Source organism: Saccoglossus kowalevskii, chromosome 14, assembly GCF_978046115.1.
Source record: "Saccoglossus kowalevskii chromosome 14, keSacKowa6.1, whole genome shotgun sequence".
Taxonomy (NCBI): domain Eukaryota; kingdom Metazoa; phylum Hemichordata; class Enteropneusta; family Harrimaniidae; genus Saccoglossus; species Saccoglossus kowalevskii.
Window position 1 is genome coordinate 21,177,447 of NC_140654.1, and position 19,033 is coordinate 21,196,479.

General features: G+C 36.0%; 1 protein-coding gene across 1 annotated transcript; it reads right to left on the reverse strand.

The window, feature by feature from the left end:
* Positions 1-2,597: 2,597 nt before the first annotated feature.
* On the reverse strand, positions 2,598-17,985 carry LOC100372632 (integrator complex subunit 9-like). The gene is made up of 19 exons (XM_006820016.3): positions 17,829-17,985; positions 17,124-17,251; positions 15,661-15,724; positions 15,393-15,455; positions 14,761-14,844; positions 13,820-13,875; positions 13,297-13,504; positions 12,585-12,674; positions 12,260-12,416; positions 11,662-11,842; positions 10,564-10,667; positions 9,861-9,989; positions 8,294-8,418; positions 7,845-7,925; positions 5,405-5,491; positions 5,001-5,099; positions 4,313-4,444; positions 3,560-3,616; positions 2,598-2,844 (listed from the first exon to the last, which is right to left on the reverse strand). The coding sequence occupies exons 1-19, from the start codon at positions 17,835-17,837 to the stop codon at positions 2,725-2,727; spliced, it is 1,974 nt and encodes a 657-aa protein (XP_006820079.2). The 5' UTR covers positions 17,838-17,985; the 3' UTR covers positions 2,598-2,724.
* Positions 17,986-19,033: the final 1,048 nt, after the last annotated feature.

The following is a 19,033-nucleotide window of genomic DNA, read 5'->3' on the forward strand; positions in this document are numbered from 1 at the left end:
GACAACACAGCCAACAAGTTCGAGTTGGGCGGTTCCCTTCCCGTCTGGAAAGTAGTAAATAGTCTCCTAATAATAGGACAATTGGCTAGTCTTGTTCCCATACGTTTTCAATGGTGGGGGACAAGGCCGACCCGTAGCCAACGATCGCTGCGTAGGAAAAACCTACTTTGTCAAACAGGTGGACGAAGGAGCCTACTACCTGGCCAATAGAGGGATGGTATGGATCAATCTCCCTTCTGCTACACCAATCAGTGCATGCACGCAGCTTAGAAATGCAGGCTGCATTGGTGGAATCCCTGTTCACCCTGGCCAGGACGTTGGCAGCCCGCTCGGATAAAGCCTTTGTATGTGCAGGTCTAATGAGAGCCTGTATGCGTGTAAGTGATATCTGATGGGCTCATTGGTAGTGCGCCGTCTGGTTGAGACAGGTCCGGTAAGTCTGGAAGCACTATTGGTGTTTCGACTAGCATTTTCGACAGACGTGGAAACTAGGCCTTGTTTGGCCAAATGGGTGTGACCAATAAAAATATGCAGGTATGCAGGTATTTTCTCCGGTGCCCGGTGAACTAGTGGGAAGGGAAGGAAGGCGTACACAACTAAGTGGGTTCACGGGGTTAGCCAAGTGACCCTGGCCCAGGTTCCTGAAGTCGGCAGGAGTGTTACGTTCGTCGGGAGCTTGGCGTTCTAACCTTGGACTGTCCTACAGCCGAAACAGCCTGGAGGCTTGTATCAGCCACCCCGTGTTCTGGAAGCAGAGTCTGCCATACTGTTCCTCACCCCTGGAAAGGTGGTGTGCGGTTAGCTCCACATTGTATTCCAGGCACCAAAAGAGGATTTGCTCCGCTAGGACTGACAACAATGAGGAATGTATGTCCCCCCTCCTTCTTGAAGGAGACCACCGCTGTGTTGCATGTGCGAAGCAGGACTCTGTGGTCTTGAACTACGGGTAGAAAGTGTGGTAGTGCTAAGTATATTGCTTTCAGTTCGGGCCGGTTGATATGGTAGTTCCAAAACTACTGCGGGCCATATCCTTGGACTTGTTGATTCAGTAGATGCGCTCCCCAACCTTGGGAGGAGGCATCACTTACCAGAGTCATACCTGTGGCGAGCGGGTCCAAGGGGCCCCCTGTCAGAGGTTGGCCAGTGACGCCCACAAGGGCAGGGCTTCCTTCACTTGGTCCCAGATCAAAACCTGCCTATCTAGTTTCTATACTTCGACCAAAGCCCTCAATTCGGAGGGAAACCCGACGCCATGCAAGGAAGGGTCCACAAAGGGACTCACAATGGCCCCATAGGAGGAAAGCCTCCAGGGGCACAGCCTTGCTGCAGCTGGTAAAATCGGGTAAACCACTGAGACTGTGAGGATGCCCTCCGATCAGCAGGGGTAGGCCGAGAAAAAATATCGGTACCACCGCCAACAGGCCTCCTACTCGACGTCCCGGTACACAAAGCACCGGTAGCCGAGCGTGAAAACTTTCCACTCATGCCAAACACACAACTCACTTTAACCGATTAGTTTACTGGACACGCGACCTTGCTGTGAAGAAACGAGCAATCTCAGACCTTAGGCCTCCAGTGAAAAATGCCTTCACAGCAAAAACCCCGAACCCGCACAAAGCTACGACAAAAGTATCTCGGATGCGGGTTCTATGCTGGTAAATTCTGAATATAGCCACTGCACAGTCGACTCAAAACATTAGGAGACCCAAAAAAAAAAAAAACGGCAGCGAGTGGTGCCGTCATTACATCTATACATTTCTAAACACATTGTAAATAAAAGACGACATGCATGAGGGAAACGAAATACAGTTGTAAAAGGTGTCGCCGCGAAACCAACAAGTGGTTACGTAGTGGCACCAGGTTTTAATTTCTTTGTTGTGAAAAAAACATTACACACAAAAGGGAAAACGACACGAGGGTAAAAAAGACAAGAAAAACTTATCCTACCAGCTAGAATGTCGGATGCTGCGGCAATAACCAACGCTAGAAACCCGGACAGCAAAAAGCAATTGAGCCAGGCAGAGCCGCTCAAAATCATTCCCGACAAGGCGGAGATGAAAAAAGAGTGATTGTACAGCCGTTAATGGCGCTGCCATATGGCCTTGGTCACATGGTTCGTGACGTAAGAGAAAGAGAATCTTGGGGTTATGGGGCTTCCCCTGACCAAGATTCTATCTCTCCGTCATCGGCAGAATCGCTGATTAATGCCTGCAGTTCAAAATAGTCATTTTGACTGACCGGAGTCTATGGTGGGTAATTGAATGTAGCAAATTCTACCATATCCAATCCTGACCTTAATGGTATGCACCTATTGGTAATCTCTTACTCACAGAATTTTCCAAGTTGAGATGATATAAAATAATTTAACAAGAAGTTGTTAAATTGAGAGAATAAATGTCCGGACAAATATTTAAGAATTATTTTAATGTAAACAACTCTTGTTTAATTAATTTCCTGCATTGCAAGTTCTTAATTTTATGTTATAAATGTATCCTTCGATACTTGATTGAATTTAAAGACTTCCTAAAATAATAACTGCTGAATTAAAACCCGGAAATGTATCTTCTTTCTCACATTGATGAGTGTGAATAACACAATCACAGTTTAAAACTTTATTTTTCTGGGAATCACATAAACTGAAAGTAGCAAGAAAGTTTCAGTAGTTCAAAAAAATACAAAATCTTTTACTGGTTCAAAAGTGTGTGTATATCTACACCTCTACACCTAAAATTTAGGTAAACACATAATCAGTACATCTCTGAGTTTTTTCCGAAGAGTTTCATTTCCCTCACAAAATATATGCGTTGACCCCTCTTCAACTTGGATAATGGTATCTTCTGATGGCTGCGAATAAATGAAAGATAAATTAATACACTGCTTTGCTGACTCTTGGTATGTCTGTGGTGGCAGGCAATGTGTTTAACGACAGAGTAAAGTTTGTGACAATGTGGACAAGTGGAAGGGTATCAATGATAGACTGTCAATTATGTTGACAGAATAGAGTTTCAAGTGATAGCGCCATCAGTTGGTTTCCATACACAAATAGAGGGGTTGGTATCCCTGGTTCCAGGCGTTCTGGTGAGCTGGCTATCGAACATTTACTCAAGAAAATCAATCCCCCACACATACAAACTTGGAACATCTTTTTACCAGAGCGTGCAAGTTCCTAAGGTAACGGCGGAACTCAAAACTTGTATTTTAATGTTGCCATAGTTATGTAAGAATCATTGGCAAAATATGATAGACTGGAGGTAAAATACAACTATTTTTGATTAAAACATGGTGAGGAAACAAGAATATTCATGTCATGTACATGTATGAACATCTGACAAATTTACATCATTTCGTAAAATAGTGGGGGGTCAGTACTGAGTTATAAAATAGAAATTACTCCGACGATCACTGTGCAAATTTTGTGTAAACAAACAATAAATTTTAATATATGTGTTGTATATTTTCTTTGAACTCGTATGAAACACAACATACAGCAATAACAGTGGTGTGTTAATTACATGTTTATGATATCAATAGGGAACAATTGTAATATATTAACACTTACTAAATGTACAATATGTCCTCCAGGAGTGTCTTCCACCTTCATATCAGTCACTCCATGCTATAAAAAGAGAACAAACCGTTATTAATATCAAGCTTTTGTTGAAACTATAGTAAAAATAATTATCTTAGCTGACTTTTGACTTCTTTGTGCTGCATGGTCACCGATTTGCTGACAAATGTAATAAATAGATATTATATGAGATGGTTTAATAACGACAGTATATAGCTACATGTATGTTGGGATTTCCTTAGTTTCCATTATATTATGTCAGATTTCGACACACTTTTGTACCAGGGATCAAAATCTGACCATTATAATAATAGTATGACAAGGTAATACACAATCTCAATGTCAACAAGAACTGGCTGAACACAAGCACCTGCACATCTTAATTAACCAAGATAAGAAAGGGAATATAAACTTGTTTTTGTTATTTGACATTTTTTTTCTCATTTTTGTTGAATTTTCAGTGTTTGTGTGTCATGTTATTTCATCGTTATTGCTGTAGTAATGTGAATTTCAGTCGTGGCAGTTTTTACTTCGTCTGGTTGTTTTGAGTCGGCAAATATGCAAGTGAGTGAATAAATGGATGGTTGGACTGTCCTAGCGGCTGTTTGTATTATTGAGTGGATGTGTAGGTGAATACTCATCATTAATTGTTTAAACTTTGAGACGTATCAGCATTAGCATAGGTAGCCTGGTTACCTCACAACTTAAGAAAACATGATAATACTTTTTTTGCAGCTTCCTCACCTTTGTCAAGTTTCTTACAAAATCTTCAATATCCAAATTGCCATAGACATAATGTTTTGGATGTTTGTTGATTATTTCCTCCTCACCTCGCTTACGCTTTTTACCGACAACTACTGGTGCCTTTGGTAAAGGCTACAAACAAAGGTGAAAAAATATACAACTGCAAATTACTGTATATAACCATTTATTTTCAGTGGAATTAAATTTCACTATTATAATAATAATAATAATAATAACTTTAATGCATCCTTAGAAATACAAATGTTCTATTGGTTTACAGCAATAAATATATAAGTGATAATTTGATAATTTGTTGTAATTAAACCAAGTTTTAAAGTTTGCAAACTTCTATTGTTTTGTTCTTTTGTTATTTCACATGCTCATGTGGATTTAATTTTGCAGATTTTACTTATCGATGAATTAGGAAAAAATAACAACCAGTGAATAATTTACAGTAGTTCACAAATGAGGGCGAAGGTCAGGAAAAATACAGAATGCCAGAAAATATTATTCAGATTAAATATGTTTTAATTAAATATGTGCCAAAAATCATATTGAATGGTTGTAGCGGGTAAATCATAAAGTATCTGTGAAAAGTTGTATTCTATAATTCTACACATAGATTTAAGCATTAGAAGCACAACTCAATAAATACTATATATAGTATAGTATAAATGTAATACACTACCTGTAATACATATTTATTGTCTTTTACAGTTAGTGCTCCCGTTATGGTGGATACAAACACTCCAGATTTCATTTCAGTCGGCTCTAGCGTTGATGCCAGCTGCAAATATACAGATAATTGTATATTCTATATTGTGTAACCAAAATGAGTTTATATCATCACCATGGGATACTAAAACTATCAGAATGTAAAACATGTGTTGAGTAAGATTACCACTATTTCAAAAATAATTTGTAGCAAATTAATGAATTTTTAATTGACATATTTTATGAATAATAAATAAATATTTCATTTTTTTTCGGAACAAGTGATCAAAAAACTAAATACAACACATGTTTTGTCACTGTATCATACTACATATCACAATACATCTAAACAAGTTTGTAAAAAAGGGTAATACATACCTCTGATGTGATTTCAATTTTCTCTTGTCTTCTTCGCACAGGTAGGGTTAGAACATCTGCTCTTTTGAAAGGAGTGGGAGGAGGGTCCTGAAAATGTAATTATTAGTCTCAAAATTATTTTGTTCAACTCTACAAAACTTAGCATCCAGTATGCACGAAAGAGAAATACTTATTGGTTTGTATTATTTGCTTGTAATTAGGCTTTCGATGCTTTTCCGCATCGAAAGCCTTTTGTAATTGTAAAGTTATTATTATTATTATTATTATTATTATTATTATTATTATTATTATTATTCTTATTCTGCCGTTTTTTAAAACTCTTCTTCTCGAAGACGGGTTACCCACTTGACCTGTTACTTTACAGAGATAATCTATAGGCAATTCTCTAAAACGTCAAAGTTTCCGATTTTCGATATGTGACGTCATTCGGCCGCCATCTTGGATTAAAGACGAAATTTTCAATGCCGAATTGCACACCTTTCTGAGGGTCTGAGTGCTCCCAGTTTTTTATGGTAGCAGCAGTGGAACAAGGGCTAAAAATATCATCAAAAAAAACTTTAGCGGTCACGTGACTTTTTTTACTAGAATTTTCAGAAATTTTGTTTTGCATCTCATTTGCATATTTTTTGACTAATTCACTAACCCTGCATATATTTTGAAAGATCAAGTGCCATAGTATTTATTTTTCCAAACGGCTTCTCCAGGCGATGAGCCGTTTTTTAGAAAATGATTTTAGAATGTTTTTTCACATTTGTTTTATTGTACCATGCAAAGCATCATGGGAAAGGGGGGAGGGCCCTCTACATTCTGTTTGAAATATCTCAAGCACTATCACAGATAGCTATGTACATGCAACCAGTGCAATATTGAAGCTATGGAATAAGTGATGTGACTAACACATTAAATGACCATATATGGTCATGTGACCTCATTAAATATGCAAATCTCTAATATCTCAAGTACTATTCCATGTACAAACATGGAACTAACGTTATATTGAAGGCAATGGACAAGAGAATTGATCAAAATATTCGTTGACCATATATGGTCATATAACTCATTAAATATGCATATCCATAATATGTTAGGCGCTATTGCAAGTACAAACATAGAACCATTGCTATATTGAAGGCATTGGACAAGAGAAATAGCTAAAATGTTCAATGACCATATATGGTCATATAACTCATTAAATATGCATATCCCTAATATCTTAGGCACTATTGCAAGTACAAACATGGAACCAATGCTATATTAATGGCATTGGACAATAGAAATAGCTAAAATGTTCAATGACCATATATGGTCATAGAACTCATTACATATGCATATCCCTAATATCTTAGGCACTGTTGCAAGTACAAACATGGAACCAATGCTATATTGAAGGCATTGGAAATAAGAAATGGCTAAAATGTTCAATGACTATGTATGGTCATAGAACTCATTAAATATGCATATCTATAATATCTCGATCACTATTGAAGTTAGAGATATGAAAATAACGCCACATTGAAGGCATTGTACACAAGAAATGGCTAAAATGTTCAATGACCATATATGGTCATAGAACTCATTAAATATGCATATTACTAATATCTCATGCAATATTGAAAGTACAAACATGGAGACAATGCTATATTGAAGGCATTGAGCAAGCTAAATTGCTAACATGTTCAATGACCATATATGGTCATATAATTCATATAGTGTAATCAGTTCACCATGCTGTGACTAAATCAACATACATTGTGATCAATATGCCTACAGTATATAGTAAAATAATCACCGTACATGTCTCCATTACCCTAGATATTACAGAAGTGTAATGTCATAATTCTCTTGCATGAATGCAATTCAGCGCTAACTCAGGCATAGCATCGAAAGCCGGTAATCGCTGCTTGCAGCTATATTTATAAACAAAATTGAGAAACTTGGCGAAAGTTGTTATTCGGCACCCAACAGAGTAATTATAGAAGTACTAATAATGAACACAATGTTGGTAATTAAATGTAATCTATTTTCTGTTATAGAATGTTCCTGAAAGGGTGTTGATGATTTATTACAGATTTGAAGAGCCATTGCTCGAAACTTATAGCTGTTTTTAATAGTTACTTAAGACAATGATTACCAAATATTATCTAGTACTGTAAAACATGTTGAAAAAGCGGCATGCAATTTTAGCGAATTGTGGCAAAATGACGTAATAGCGAAATGTTGATTTAATATGCCTCACCCTTCACTAACATTACGGTACCGTCAAGACAAAAATCACTACATATCATCTCTAAACATGATTTAAAAGCTCACATTAATCATTTTTTCATCAGCTTTTGCAATATTTAAATCATGTGGACACTGACTCTTCCTGTAACCTGCCTACAGATATTTATTTAGTATCTGAGTAAAGACTGGTACCGGTAATCGCATATTTACTTACGGTTTCAACAATAAGATCATCTCTATGCGGTAATAGCGGTGGCGGGGACAGATATGCATCAGGTATAATCACATGTAAAGCCTGAAATATAAAAATAATGTTAACATTCATGAATAATTAGCTAAAATATATAAAATATATAGATCCAATAACTGTATGAAAATAATAGGAATTAGTGGTAAGGTACAGTAAAAGAAACACAACTCATTCTAGCGGTCCTACTAATTAATGTGTGGACACACGTGGGGACGAACAAAAGGGAATAAGTGACACATGGGTCAAAACTTGTACTGTATAATGTTAGTTTATTCTTTAAATTTAAAACATTCATGAATTCTAGTAGCCATCCCCACATTTTATGATTCCCTCTTGTTCGTCCCTGTGAGTTAATTAGCATGACACCATTCTAGGCTATCACATGTATCTTAAATACAGTCTGGTTTACTCACCTTCAGCTCTTTGATTAGTTTGTTTGCTTGTGAGAAATTCATGGTTGGATCTATAGGACAGTAACATGATTTCATTGACAGCGGTTGGAATGGAGCCAAGGCATCAAGATAATTAAAACTAGGTTCTGTGAAGGTATAATTTTCAAAAATTTATGGCAGTTGTAAATTACTTTGTCTATAAAGAGGTAAATAAAATTTGCTCTCAAGCTAAAACAATGGACATTATATACGCAGGCGTAGGTTGTGATGGCCTCAAATCGGAGCACGCGTAACCATGCAAAAACATGACTATTTAAAAACGCCTCTACAATGTAAATGCACACTGACACTTATATTTGCGAGGGAATATCACTAAAATCTGAACTTTATGAATGATGTGATACAGTTCAATAAAAGACATTCACTGAGGAGATTCACAACATAAAATAAGACATGAAGATTGAAAAAGAATGTTTTTTGCGAGATTAAGTTTAAATTCAAGTGCCCCTCTAATGACACTATGGCATTTATATTGTTAGCATGTAGCAAGTGCAAAATCCCTCACGGGCAGTGAAGTAAACAAAGTTAACCACAATGTAGGTTGTGTACCTATCTAGTTTTAAAGGAATTTATAACAATAAAGCTATATGCATCAAAAATATACATGCCCCTACTGTTCTTATCTTTTGTTATTCATCGCTGCACGCCACTATTTTTGATTTGTTTTCCACTTGATGTGAGCAAACAACATAAATGGCAAAATGTCTGTTGTGGTAATATTAAAATCAGTTTATATATGTTGTACAGTGAGAAGATGCTTATGGGAGTCAAAATTAATAAGCATTGAATTGCATGACCAAAATGATTACTGGTGGCCATATTTAATCAGATCATTAATTTTCATTTAACATACATTTTTACACTCTGGTTGACTTCCCCTATTCTCCTTTATCATGGAGCTAACTAATAGCACCCTCTTAGTTTAGTTTCATGGTTATTTTGTTTTTATTAATTTCCCACAATTTCTAGCATTCCTTTCATGAAAAATACAAGTTTGTTAAATTTAGACCCTATACCTGTATTGCGATTTGTCACCTATATGTGCTGCAATTGTGCTGCTCTCTATAAATTTATGATCTATGTACTGCCCTCTATAGTTTGATTTTGTCTGTACTGCATGCTATCCTCGGGCGGGGCTACGTCACAATACGCTCCACGTTGCGAAGACCCGCACCCCTGTACCATGTATTTCTATGGGCTCTGTGCAAGCTGATGTAGAACGCCGGTTGAAGAGCCGATGAAAACAGCTAAAGTCGGGAAAACAGCACGAACTCAACTTTGAATTAATCCCAAACAACCAAACCTATATACGTTACACATGCAGGGTTAATCTTGTTACATTGTTCAGAGGAGTCTCAACAACTATCCCAAAATATTGCTTTCTGAAAGTTTTGGCCTTTTTTTTTTTGTGATCGTTGCCATGTGGTGAAAATGAGCAGTTGGCCGCCCCGAGGATAGCATTATTTGACATCAAAATTTTCAACAGTGCCGCCCTCTAAAGTTAGTTTTCTAGTGAGTTTGACTTTACCTGTAAATATAACCGTGTTCATGCTTGACTTTCCCCAAAGTTCCATGAAATGTACAGCATCACCAAATCGTAGTGATGGATGACCTGTGAAGACTACACAGGGGGTCTTGAACTGATTAGTGAATTCACCTATGATAAACAAAAATGTTTTTTTTTGGTGGTTATTGAAAAAAAACGTGAAAAGATAGATAATTACTTAGTCTTGTGTGTTGTCTACTGAATTGTTAACATGACTAGGGGGAAATTGGTTAAAAAAAATATTCTTGACAAAAGTATGAATTGGCTAATGAAAAACATCTGATTTTTACAGATTTGTATTGAAAAAGGATTATCCCATGTACATAGTTTGGTTGTCACTCCACTGATAATTTGCTGAAAACCCAAAGTCAACTTTTGTTATTATTAACAAATTTTCAATGTTCATTTTCATCAAGACTTGTAGCCAATTAGAAATTATCAAAAAAAATATAAAAAAAATACACAAAAAAAAAGAGAAAAATTCCTGAAAAAATTATGGCAGTCCAAAGGTTTAGAACATATATACATTATTTTGTTTCTATAATATTAAAACTGACTTCATCACTCAGCTCAACAGATAGCCAACACAATTGATTAACAAATTTTTCAAATTTTAAAATGTTCCCCGACTATGAATAAAACAAATTGAAAAAATATTAAATACAGTCCACAAGATAATTCATACCATGTATTGAAGGAAAGTGTTTTAGACGACCACCTTTGACAAGTTCACCATGAGGGAACGGTGGTTCAGGTAGATACACTTTAGACTGCTTGGCAGGACACAGCCTGTAAGAGACAAAATAAATTATAATTTTATCAACACATGCTTACATTATCATATTAAAAGCTACTGTAGCTGTGGTTTGTGATTTGATTTGAATTATACAATTATGTAGTTATACAGTGAATAAAGACATGAACGCTGTTTAATAAAATACTTATAATTAATGCTTCATTAATTTCAAATGACAGTTGAAAAAAAATTAACTAATCAACATGTGTAAACAGATGAATGATCGTTAATCCATCCATTATTGAAAGAAACACGCAAAGATTCATGGGATTTTTGACTGATTGGCAATCGTCTACAAGGAGAAATATTTTATAAATTTACATAAAACCAATCATGCTTTCATGAAATTTTCTGTATCACAGACTGTTTTATAGCATTTCACACACAAATGAATTTGAACAAATTTGAAAATATTATTTGTATAATGACCACCCAAGGTACTTCATTAAAATGGTCTTTATAGACAGGTGGTCTTCACCAGAGTCAGGAAGTTGGATTATTTTCACATAGGTCACTAACAGATACATTTGACATAAAACTTGATCAGAAAATAATGACTTGGCTCATTTGGAACAAAAACACAAAATCAAATTGACTTGAGAAAATTAAAAATTATATTAGAAACAGAATGCATATTATTATTTTGGTCTCTAAACAGTAGGTGGTCTTTATACACAGTTTGCTTATATGTTATGCCTTGGGACTGCCTAAAAGTGGTCACTATAGACAGGTGGTCTTTATATAATGAGGTGGTCACTAACACAGTTTTGACTACATAATAAAAACATAGATATATGTGTACGTATGGTACTTCTAAACACACTGAAGATTTTATTATTTCATTAAAAAAATTACAGATTAGCAAAATTAGCTAAAATAACATGCCAGCAAAAAAGACATGTTTTGCAGTGAATTATCTTTATCAAGATGTAATTTCCATCAAAATTAATTATTAACATGCTCAGTACACAGTGCCAATTGACTTACCATTCAGCAAATATCTGAGAATACGCCAATGAACTATCAGCAACATGTGATATAAAGTACAGAGGAATCTGTGTAAGGCCTGCACTGTCCATGAATGCTGACAGACATTCAAACAGATCATAGATAACACCGGATGGACAGCATGGAACTAAAACATTGCCACCATTCTTGATTGTTACAGCTGTGAAATACATTGTCAGAGAAGTGAAACAAATGTGGATACACAACTGGTATGATATGCAGTGGAAGGTCCCACGAAACCAGAATGTGCTAGAAATACGTTTGTTTGACATGCGCATGGAGCTAACATGATGGAATCTTTGTCACATATCACCATGAAACTTGCATACCCTTACCTAAAAAATTACTTTAATTTCGCAACAACAAAAATTTGACGAATTTTGAAAATGAAATTGCAAACAAACTGTAGCAGTGACAATTTTTCTGGTGTCCTGCAACATGAATTCTCAGTGACTTTGGTGAAATTAAGTCTTTACAAATGACACACAATCCTGAAATCGCAAACAAATTCCAGCAGTTTACGGAATTGGCTCAAGCAATGGTGTAAAGATACAGATGACACAATCAACTCACTCACCCAGATTACTACAGAATTCACCCAGCATATTGTCAGGATTAAAGGTTGGTGTTTGATTTAATCCAGTCAATATCAGTACATCACTGTTCTTCATCGGCCCTGTAACCATTGGTAACGGGTGTGTTGTTAACAATGAAGATCCAGATATGTATGTCACCTATCATGAATAAATGAACTTAACAATATCAGAAAATAATTTTAGATTACTTAAAATTTTGACTTTCAAGTTATGCTAAACAATTGGTGAAACTTAAAAATCTACCAAAGTTGAAACATCAGTGATGTAAAATAACCATAATGAGTTACTTTAAACATATGAACTCACCTTTTCAAAATCAGACTGTATAACCCAATTACAACTGCCAATACAGTAGCCAGAACTCAGGGGTACCATTGACAATGCTCCGTATAAATTCTACAGACACCAAAGTAAAACATTTGAATATCCCAAGATAAATATATACTGAATATTTTGTATTTATTCTTTTATATGAAAATTAAATTTAAATGATCTCTATTAAATAAAACAATCACACCAAAACTATACTTGAAAATGCAATGTGGATGACTAATTCAACATTTCCGCACATATACCTTCTATTTTTAGTTAACAGATTGTCATGTTCATTTAATTTCAGCATAACCCTTTGAGTGCCAGATATTTTTCCCGACCAAAATTCACTGCAAATATTTTGACATTTTGTAAAATAATCAGTAAATTTCATCATCATTTTGGTTAGTACAGTTTCAGATATTGCTTTTGGTTTTCGATCAAAAAGTTCTTCAATTGTTATCAACATTTCATGTGAGGAGGAGAAGACTATACAACATTATTTTGTTGTTGGTGGCAAAAGTAGACAATGGCAATCAAAGAGTTAACTACTTAAATGAGTCAAAACATTTATACAAGACAGGATTTGATTTTTTGAAACAACCTGCAAACAAACAGCTTTCTGATTGGCTTCACTATTAGGCGTTAGGATTGTTAGCCAATCAGGTAAATCTTACTTTGACTTGACTCTAAGACTAATACTTACCAGTTTTTCTGAATATCCAGCTAATTTGACCTTTGACATAGCTGCATTTATATCATGTTTGTTGTAACATTTCCGCCATGATGGTACGTGTAACGATTCACGGAGTGGTGACGGCAAAGTCTTCAATATGTTGGGTTCTTTCCATTTAGTGGCTGGTTGTAACTTAGGCACTCTTTCAATGTATTCTACAAGTTCCTCCATTAATTGTCTACAAAGTAATGTCAAAACTCAATAAATAAACAAGATGGAAAGAACTATCTGTAGGAATAAAATAATTTTGAACTGTTAGAGTTTGCCACAATCAGCATTGTTGCACTATTATTCTGCACTCTAGGCAGTTGCCTTTGAGGCCTCTATGAAGTTCAAGCCCTGTGTTTTGTACGCTATCTACTACTCCACTGGGACCTCAGAGAGATATAGCGAGTTTTGAACACCAATTACTCACAACACATATGCAATTTGATTTCATTTCACAAAATGTGTATCAAATAAAAATAAATTTCTCATCACTGGTGATTCTTACCTTCCAGATTGTACAGTGGGCTCTGTTGCATACACAATACCATGGAAACCGGTATACTATCAAGATAGGAATAGGATAAAGCAAGAGACAATCAAAAGGACAGCAGCTGGAATTTTTTTTTAATTCAAAACAGGTCAACTTTCATTTGTTTCTCATAAAAACAAGTTGAAATGAAGTTGCTGAATAACAAATTTTAGAAAATCAGAGAAAAACAAAAAGTGTAACAAAAATATGAAACCAGGGCTTTCTGTAATAAACAGCATTTCTCTTACTTCAATTAAACTCATTTACTTATTTGAGTTTTGAACAAGAATCAAAAGATTGCTAGATCGTAGTCTAGCCTAGGATTTATGTAGGATTCCATTCACTACACTATATGCCACTCCATTAATGCCTGGCTATGATGCTGCTAGTAATATCTCATTGTCTGAATACATCTAGCCTAGAATCTATGCAGCATTCCATTCACTATATCCCACTCCACTAATGCCTAGCTATGATGCTAGTAATATCCCCTTGTCTGAATACATCTAGCCTAGAATCTATGCAGCGGTCCTTTCACTATATGCCACTCCACAAATGCCTAGCTATTATGCTAGTAATATCTTATTGTCTAAACACATCTAGCCTAGAATCTACCTACCGTACCATAGACAAATAAAATGCATATAAGATGGGTCATCAAAAAATATACCGTGTAATTAATATTTTTACACGTACAAATGTGCAGTCGAAACAATTTTTTAAAATAATCAGTATTCATTTACAGATTCCAACTGAATAAATTTCAATAGAAAATAATGATATACAATTCAGCAACAGTTCATACATCTATACTCATTACACATGTAACTGTTACACTATTTCTAATAGGATATTGGGCAGATCACATGATGTTGTGAACCAATAGGAAATGTTGGCATAAATATAAGTTGACATACCTCTGTTATGAATGGTAAAGCCAACATAGAGTGGTAACTTGACAAAAGAATCACGTCTACAGTTGACAAATCTAGGATTCCTGTCTGAGTAAATAAATCAATAAATCAATCAAATAATCAATAACTAACTTTTTTCAGTTTATGTACACACGTACAGTATATGCAGTAACAAAATAATACCTGTCTGTGTATTCAGTTTTTATCTCTGTGCTTTTTGTACACTATGATTGTACAATTATTCCTCAGTACTGTTTACATATGGCTACATTATGTAACTTGAATTGGCATTGATGGGTATCACAGTCTCAACATGTAATAAGTAAATTATTAGGTGCATGCCGTGCATGTAATCTGATCAGGGGTTGTATATAGCTATGTGCCAAATACATGTATTGGTTGGATTCATGCATACATGTGTAATTTCACGCAGTGTCTGTTCACATTTCAGGTAAAAAAACAATACATTTTACACATATTGGTGCTATAGACCTTGTATCAAACACATTACTGTGCAACGACTGTTGTGCTTCGACATAATGACCCACTGTATGAGGGCAGCATTTTCTCTGTGTAACATGTATAGTCTTTCACATCATAAACTCATTATCTGAACACAACAGTAAAATAATTACCTCTGGGATGCATACTTCAGGACTACTGTCGATAAAAACATGTCCACCACAGTCTTTCAGCTCCTAGCAAAATAAAATGTTCAAATCAGCTAGTTAAGATGCACATTCAATAATATGTACTGATTTATAGCACTATTTCACAGGGAGCTCAAAGAACATATATGATGTCAGTAGGAAGGGAGTACAATGTTTGAATGTGTAACCACAATTTGAATATGGCATAGCACAGTACAAAACCGTGGTGCTATTAAAGAGTCAATTTACTCACATTTCCCACTGGTGATTCTTTGCCTTCACTCAGATGCCAGACTGGTAGTTTACTCAGCCTTTCACTACCGACAGAAGAACAATTATGTAGGAGGTTGTAAAATATAATATAGTTAGAAATTTACATAAATTTGCATAAATTTGCATGAAGCAAATTCATTTTTCCAGTACAGTCTGAAACACCAAAGGCTTATAGTATTATGACCAGTTGTTACAACCTACAATAATGACCTTAACTGAATAATGAACAAGGACAAAACATTGTTGCATCACAGATGTTGTAAGAACAACGATGCACATTCGGGGGCGGGTATTCTGAGCAATGGTCAATGCTTGACAGGTGAATGCAAATTTAAGGTTCCATAAAAAAGTCCCTTAAAAATTAAATTTTGTTAAAGTAGCACATTCTCTAAATTGTTGTACTTAAAACATCCATCAAATTTCAGACACTGTGATATCCTCGGGGGCGGAGCTACGTCACAGACGTTCCACGTTACTAAGACGCACACCACTGTACCATGCATTTCTATGGGCTCTGTGCGCGCTGCTGTGGAACACCGGTCGAGACGGTGAAAATTCGAGAAAACACAACACACAAATCCTGAACAACCAAATTTATATATGTTACACAAGTAGGGCTAATCTTGTTACATTATTCAGCGGAGTCTCAACAACCATCCTAAAGTATCGTTTTCTGCTAGTTTTTGGCCTTTGTTTTCACCGCGATGGATGCCAGGTGGTGAAAAATGCCCGGATGTCCGCCTGACGATACTGTGAACAAGAATGAGTCTTAAAAATCCTACATTATAATTTTTGGCATTCAGTGTTTAAAGGGCAGTGGTCGTCATATCACGCATGTGTGAGATATGGGTCTCATACAAACAAAGACTTTAACTGTTTTTCAGACGAGTACACACTGAGACGTTACTAAGCTTTAACTATGTCATTTGTTTGGTGATTGAAAGGTATAGAAAAAGTCACCAGTGGTAATTAGTGCATGTTTGTAACTTGTACTCGTGATGTGATATCCATTAGAAGAGTGCATTGCATTGTGGAAAAATCCATGTTTATCAACACAAATGTTACACATATGTGGCAAATATGACCACCACCCTTTAACACTTTATGAAATTAATCAGAGTGCAGTGTTTGTTATTAAATTATTTCACCACTGCACAGTGCCCTTTGCTGATAAATTGTTTCAAAACAAAAAAATTACGTCTTGAAATCAATTTGACCATTTTTTTTGTTTTGTGAGGTCTTATATGCAGGACTACTAACAATTCTTGTGATAAAATCGTGAAAAAAAAATATCACATATGAAATGAATATATATACCATTACTCTCAACATGAACACATAATAAAGATCTCTGTGTGCGAGTTTAATTTGAATATAGGATCATGGTATAACAAAATGCGCAAGGAATGATTGTGTCAACCACTTCTAGAACAGAAAACTTACCTATGAACCAATGGTAGTGGCAAGAAATGCATCAATGATGACATGTCTATTGCACAGTCAAACATAATCGTGCAGTCTTTGAACGTTAACACCAGGCATGGTGCATTGGGATGGGCAGACAGGGAATACTGCAATCAATCAATACAAACAGGAAGTGAGTATACGCTAGATTGAAACTGAACCAATAACTAATGCCACTGTAGCTCCATAACAACATACTAGTATTGTAAATTACTTTCACTTAGAATTTATTTTTACTATTTTTGCTGAAAGAATGATTCAGTGAAAATAAAATCCAGCGAAAAAAATCAGTGAAAATAAACTTCATACAGCTAAAATTAATTCTAACTAAATAAAATAAAGTAGTGCGACATAGACAAATCAGTCATGCACGGTAACTGTGAGCAGTGCTATCTGACAACAAGGGTCCAATAAAAACTAGTAACTCCATACTAGTTATTATTTATGACTGAATTACATCGGGAACTGTATACAGTAAAACTAAGGCGAGAATGACTGCTGTCCGTCACTCAATAGTATGACAGGCGGTGATTCTTTTTACTTATTTGTCTTGTTCTTGATCATATTTAGTTGTAAGCCGCACTATCTCGGGGCCAGTATTAGTGTGAAATGAAAACGACGACCGGCAACCATAGGGGATATTAACCACAGTTACGATGATAATGCAGATGATATAGAACTTACCAACTTCATGGTAACCTGTCCAAGTACAGCGATGACGTCTATTTAGTTTATAAAGCAGTACTGAACTGAAAGAAAGACATTTACAGCGCACAGCGTCACCGGAACGACAGCGTTGTTTTCATTCTGCTTTTCTTTACTTCCCACCTTTGACCTTGTAACCCGAGTTGGATTCCGAATGGGATAATGCGAGATTCGGTAGATTCCCATTCTATGCACGCTGATTGAACGTGTTGCCTTTAAAATATGCAGATATACTGTGTGTGCACTGTGCTCAGTGTTGACATTTTCGCATATTGCATCTGATATAGTACGGGGTAAAAACAAATTGTTTTACTCCCACCAGGGAGCTGTCTCATTACAGCTCCCTGCTCCCACCGAGTATCCATACAAACCTCCGAATAAACAACACAATTTTTATTTCGCCTATAGGGGGCGTTGTTATGCGGGACTTCAAACAGTTTACCAGTGTCTAAAAAGGAGATACATGTATACAAAAATAAATACCCGCACAGCAAACAATATTGTGTGTATGTGTTTTGTTGTTGGTGGTGACCGCATTTCCAAATGTTTGGTTGTTTTTGCATGAATAGCTGGAGGCCTAGTGTGATCGCACGACAACAATATTATTTGTATTACCACGTGTGAAACTATACTTTTTTTAAAAAGTGTAAACACTTGATTTACAGAAAAGGAAGTCCATTTTTTCTCATTGTATTTTATTTGCGAAATGGACAGGAGAGGGGTTATAACTCCAGTTACAATGACCTCTTGTTAAAGAGGAGTCGTCACCTGCGCATGCGTCAGATGGCCACAGGATGTCATTGTTTACAAACAAGCGTCTACCCATTGGCGTTTTTAGCGTGTGTTGTCGTCGCTTAGGACTCGCGCTTACACAGGCGATGACCCACCCGCTTTAAGTACAGTAGATTTCGTGTTGTTGGATCGGAGTTGCTTGTCATACCGCGTGATGAATGTTGTTCTGTGCGCATTATTTGACATCCTATGTATGTGGTATTCTTCTCACCCTTTTCAATGATTCACTGTAAAAAGAATCTTAGCCAAATTTCTAAAAGAGAGTTTCGGACACGTTTTATTACATTTTTGGCCAGTATATCCTTTGTAGTTTGGGGTCTTCCGTAATTGCCCACGGTTGTGGAAGTCTTTGGGGTAATAGGAGACGACCAACAGCCCCCCCCCCAATCGGA

Coding starts and splice junctions, on each gene's coding strand:
- LOC100372632 (XM_006820016.3), bottom strand. Junction 7,926..8,293: donor AACTAATCAAAGAGCTGAAG/GTGAGTAAACCA, acceptor TTTATATTTCAG/GCTTTACATGTGATTATACC. Junction 2,845..3,559: donor GAGGACATATTGTACATTTA/GTAAGTGTTAAT, acceptor ATTTATTCGCAG/CCATCAGAAGATACCATTAT.